The sequence below is a fragment of the Lycium ferocissimum genome, chromosome 4 (genome assembly GCF_029784015.1).
Source record: "Lycium ferocissimum isolate CSIRO_LF1 chromosome 4, AGI_CSIRO_Lferr_CH_V1, whole genome shotgun sequence".
NCBI lineage: Eukaryota > Viridiplantae > Streptophyta > Magnoliopsida > Solanales > Solanaceae > Lycium > Lycium ferocissimum.
This window is the reverse complement of record NC_081345.1, coordinates 55,506,156-55,511,644: the sequence shown is the minus strand read 5'-3', so window position 1 is coordinate 55,511,644 and position 5,489 is coordinate 55,506,156. Positions and strand designations below refer to the sequence as shown.

At 33.0% G+C, this 5,489-nt stretch overlaps 1 protein-coding gene across 1 annotated transcript; it reads right to left on the bottom strand.

Annotated features, from left to right (window-relative positions):
* Positions 1-2,034: 2,034 nt before the first annotated feature.
* Positions 2,035-4,162, bottom strand: LOC132054211 (methyl-CpG-binding domain-containing protein 4-like). Its single transcript, XM_059446257.1, has 3 exons — positions 4,019-4,162; positions 2,737-3,028; positions 2,035-2,655 (listed from the first exon to the last, which is right to left on the bottom strand). The coding sequence occupies exons 2-3, from the start codon at positions 2,995-2,997 to the stop codon at positions 2,365-2,367; spliced, it is 552 nt and encodes a 183-aa protein (XP_059302240.1). The 5' UTR covers positions 2,998-3,028; positions 4,019-4,162; the 3' UTR covers positions 2,035-2,364.
* Positions 4,163-5,489: the final 1,327 nt, after the last annotated feature.

Here is a 5,489-nt window from a genome sequence, read left to right as displayed (position 1 = left end):
CTAACGGAACTACCTAAATTCACATCGAGTTAGTTAACCCCAGATGTTGAATTTTGTCAACCATTCTTATTACTTAACTTAAGGACTTCAAAATTTACTATTTATTCTCTGATACTCACACAATAGCATTGGGAATTGCACCACTTATCCCCCAAGTCAAAAACATCATTTTAAAGCTATGAGAAGGGTCATTTAGGAAAAAATGGATAAAAGTCTCAAAATGTCCTGGAGGGTCGTTACACCTGTATCCAGAAAATCACTTAATTCTACACATAAATCGGTCCCCAAATTAAGGGATTTTATTCTCTTAACTTTAGGGCTCAAAATCCAAATTCTCTCCAACTAAAGCATCTATTCACTCACTAATGAACGAGATTCTTACCCCTACGTTGAAACGTGAAGAATATCGCAAAAAGCATCCCAATTCGAGCTCTAGAACTCTCAAAATTATGAAAATACACTATTGGGACAAATTGTCAATTTATAACTAACCATGGTCACTTTTTGTAACAACTGTATGCAGTCGCAATGAAGGGCTATGCAGTCGCCTTAAAAGGTCTGCAGGCGCAGTGAAATCCTTCGCGATCGAGACGAAAGCCTTCGTGGTCGCAACTAAAGCTTTGAGATCGCAATCATAGCTGCATCAGCATGATATATTTATGCTAAAACGGCCATAATGTTCTTATACGATCTCGAAATTCGACTATTTATGATTCCAAAATCATGATACAGATATAATGTTTCAATAAAAACAAAATTCAGAGCTCATTTGCTTAATATGGTATAGTTTATGATAAAACCTTCTTCGAAACATCAAATACGAGCGCCTCACAACCCAAACTCATCTGAAACTTATTAGAATCTAACCAAACTTGCAGACAAGTCCAAAATCATCATACCAACCTGTTGAAACTTTGAAACCATGAATCTGAGCTCGTTTAGGCAACTATTTGAAGGTGATGAACTCTTAACTTTTAATTCTACTAGAATGCAACTCAAGTATCTGATTCACTCTCGAGATCCTCAGGGTTTGTCTAAACTATCCAACTAAGTCATAAATCACCATCCGGACGTATGAAAACTTCGAACCTCGATTCCGAGTATGTTTACTCTGAATATTGACTTTGGTTAGCCGTTTTCTTATATCAACTTAAGAACTTCAAATTGTAGATTTTCTTCTTCCATACTCACCTGATTTCTGCGGGAACCCTTCCACCCATCCTCGCATACGAGAAGGATCATTTAGGGAAAATGAGTCATAATGCCCAAAACGACCGAACAGGTCGTTACAGGTAGCCTACCTAAAGTTGAAATAAAAACAACTCAAGTGATAATTCGGCTAAATATTTTCACATGAGACGGGTAAGTAAGGGTTTCTCTTATGCTTACAAGGAACCGTAAACTAAAAAACCTTTGATTTTTTATCACTTATATAGGATGTAGTATTTTAGGACTTGCTTTCACATGCATTTATCACTTTCACATAAACAAGCCTAAATTGAAAAATATCTTCAGCCAATTCCTTAAATATAGTTGATACTACTTTCACTATTTATTAAGGTAGAAATGGTTTATGTATAGCATACCAAATATTAATACTTCATTCGATAGGAAAAATTCTAAAAACTCAAAGGGAAAAAATATTTTATTTGCATATTGGGATAACAAGATTATATCTCATTTATTTAATGTTGAATTAACTACTTCTTCTAAGTAGGAAAATCTTTTTGGATCAAAGAAAAAATTGAGTTTAAAAGACATATTAGTTGAATTTTCTATTAGATCATACACTACAACTAAAACTAGAATGTTTTTTACAAGGGTGAATCTTTTGAAGGAACTAGAGTATTTGGAAGTGATAGTTCATTCAAGCACTAAGGTGTAAATAAACAGTACATCATCAAATAAAGGAAAGAAATGAAAAGAAAGAATTTACAACTTGGCGATTCACTGATTTATTATGAAGAATTCATGCTGGAATTGAATTCCATTATCATCATCATCGTCATTGACATGGTTTTCATGCTTGTCAATGCCCTTCATTCTCTTTCTGGCAAGCAAATATATTCTTTTAATACGGGGCAAGCAGATACAAAAAGGAAAGAAGCAAAACTTCAAAGTTTTTCTCCTTTATCTGAATTGAATGGAAAGAAAAGAAAAAAGTTAAGTCACCAGCTAAATCAAAGTAAAGAAGGCAAAGAAATTTTCCTTTATTCACTTATATCAAATAAAATCCTTTCCCCCCTTAACAATAAAAGATGATTTTGCATACATTAAAAGATTTTTATACCAAAGAGATGGAAAATAACAACAAACGGCAAATAAATTGAACTTTTAAGCATTTCAGGACTCTAGAAAATGCATCTACACCGCAAATGAATCTAAAATTTTAGCTCCATCCACGCACTTATTTAGTGCTACTAGAGGGTATAATGTCATCCATAATTTTGGGCTTCTTAAATCTGAATCTGAGACTGATAGGTCACTAAACTCAGAATTTTGTTGAAGAAAAGTACCCACTTCTGTAATAGATCTTAGTCTCTTCCTAGAAGGAGTGACATAATAAGCATCCATTTCAGAGTAATCTTTCCTCAGGTAGAATACTCTCTTATATCCAGTTATGGTTTTAGGCTGATTGGGCTTGTCAATGGCCCAAGTTCGCGAATAATCGTATCAGGTGGGTCTTCGCAAGAAGCATGTATACGGGGTGGTGCGGGTCTGACTTTATGTGGGTGCAATGTGGGGTGGGGCAGTTGATACTTTTCTTAAAAAAATTAGTGCGGGTTCCCTCCCTTCACAGTTGATTCTCTGGATAAGCAGATAACCGGTAAAAAATACTAACGAACAAAGAGGAACTGTCGTCATTCCTAGAAGTGTTGGGGTTTGTTCTTTTTCGCGATAAAAGAGTTCATCAATAAATCTACTTCTGATTTCCTCAAACTCTTCCTGTGTTGAAATCATCTTCCATTTCAAGCATTTCCACAGTGTGCTGCCCATATGCTCAATTGGTCACTGCCCTCGACGACGTCTGTTACAAAATAAAATAGATCTATTATACCGTAATCAAAAGGAAGGACATCCAATTTGATTTGAAAGAAAATAAAAGTAACCATTGGAATTATTCTAGAAATGAAAAATTAACACTATTTTTAGAAAAAATTGATTGTGGAGGGTTAAAAGAAAAAGAGAGAAAAAGTAGCGGTTGATTAATTAATTTTTAACATCAGTTGTTATGCTTTTTAAGGAAGGGATATTATTTCATCATTAATGTTGAGCTCAAAATTAGTTTTAATGATCGGGAAAAAAATTAGTAACTGTAAGTATATTTGTAACGATTGTACTCATTTCCCTTCATTAAGAATGGTCGTTAAAATTCATATATCATGCCTGTTTATGGTGTCACAACACTGAAAATGTTGATGCACTTCTTCGAAGGTGCACTATCTGAAGTTGAAATTCATATGATAATTCTGCTAAATATTTTCACAATAAACGGGTAAGTGGGGGTTTCTCTTATCCCATACGAGGAACCATAACCTAAAAAAACTTGGATTTTTTATCACTTGTATAGGATGTAGTATAATTTTAGACTTTTTTCATATGCATTTATCACTTTCACATAGACAAGCCTAAATTAAATAATGTCTTCGGCCCATTCATTAAATTAGATGATACTACTTTCACTGTTGCTTAAGATAGAACTAGTTTAAGAATATATATCTTACCAAATGTGAATACTTAAACCGATAGAAAAAATTGAACAACTCATTGAAAGAAAATTAGTTTGTAGATTGAATTAACCACTTAATCTAAGTAATAAAATCTTTTTGGATCTAAGAAAAAATTCAGTTTAAAAGACTTATCAGCTGAATTTTCTATTACATCATATAGAACAACTAAAACTAGAATGTTCTTTTCAAGTGTGAATATTTTAAAGGAACCGGAGTATTTGCAAGAGATAGTTCATTCAAGCACTAAGACATCAATGAACAGTAATATATGAAAAGAAAGAACTTACAACTTGGTGATTCATTGATTCAATTATGAAAAATCCATGTGGAGGATTCATGCTGGAATTGAATTCCATCGTCGTCATCATCGTTGACGTCCTCTTCCTTGTTGTCAATGCCCTTCATCTCAGCCGCAGTAGGTTAAGTTGCGTTGAGAATGACCGAATGAGAGGGACTACTAAAGCATTTATATATAGGAGGGAAAGGGACTAGGGTTTTCTACAAGTCGTTACAAACTTTATTAAAAGCTGATTTGCTCCCAACTTTAACACAAATATAAAAAATGTGCTTTTACAATTTGGAAGAAATGTGACTTTATTTTGTTTTGGTTTAAAACAAAAATGAGAGTAAAAATATTGACTTTTCTCTTTCTTTGGGATAATGCGTTTGGATATGACTTTCATTTTAGAATAATAATAAAATTTCAAGTTAAATTATTACTTCATTTGAAATATTTTCAAATTTTATATTTTCTAGTTCCGTTATCGTTTTCTTCTTCTTCTTTTTGTGGAAATATACTAAAAGTATGCACTTTCTTATCAATTACTATTTGTTTGGACGAATTGAGATAATTATTTGAAATTCATTGAAAAAGATTCAGGAAAAGGGGAAATGGATGAGATTTGTCCTTGTGGTCGAATGAGAATTGATATTCAGAACAAAAGAGAAGAGAGAGGATGTTACCTCTTAGTTGATGGCGATCATCACCGGAGGGAACGTCCAAAAGCCGTTAATGGATTTACTCGATTGAGTGAGGCAAAGCTCTGCCTGATTCCAACGCATGCGAAAGCCATACCTAAAGGGAAAAGAGAGGAGGATTGGCACTCTAGGGTTTAAGGGTTGGGGAAATGAGAAAGGGGAAAGGGTTCTGGGTGTTTAAAAGGCGCAAATGGTAAGGGTCATACGGTTTTAGGTTGGGTTTAGTCGGTTTAGGGATTGGGCTCGAGTGTTTTCGGACTAAGTTGGCCAAGTTAATCAAAGAAATGTGGGGTTGATTTGAGGATTTAAAATGGACAATTTTTTATTTTTATGTGATACTTTTGGTTTCAATTGTAACCGATTTTTGAAAAAATAACCCAATCAATGCAATCAGAAATCATTTTTTACAAAATCAATCACTCTTTTATGAATCAGACTAATTTAGGTGAATTAATTAATTAATTAATTACTAATCAAGCTTCTTGAATCAACAAAACAAAATAATTATTTGCAAATGGACTAATTTTGATAATTAAGTCATAAAAGGCCTTGATTTAATAATTTCAAGCATGTATTCAGTTGAGCACTCGTTCTAAACATAGACTGGTTTTTAATAAAAAATGCTTAACGTAAAATAATTAACCTACACAAACATGATGAGTGATTAAAATTATATGTAAAATGTACGTATTATATATTAAAATATTTTTCCAAGTGAAACGGCAAAAAAAAAAAATGGTTTAGAAAATATTCTGACTGTATAACATGATAATTTTACTA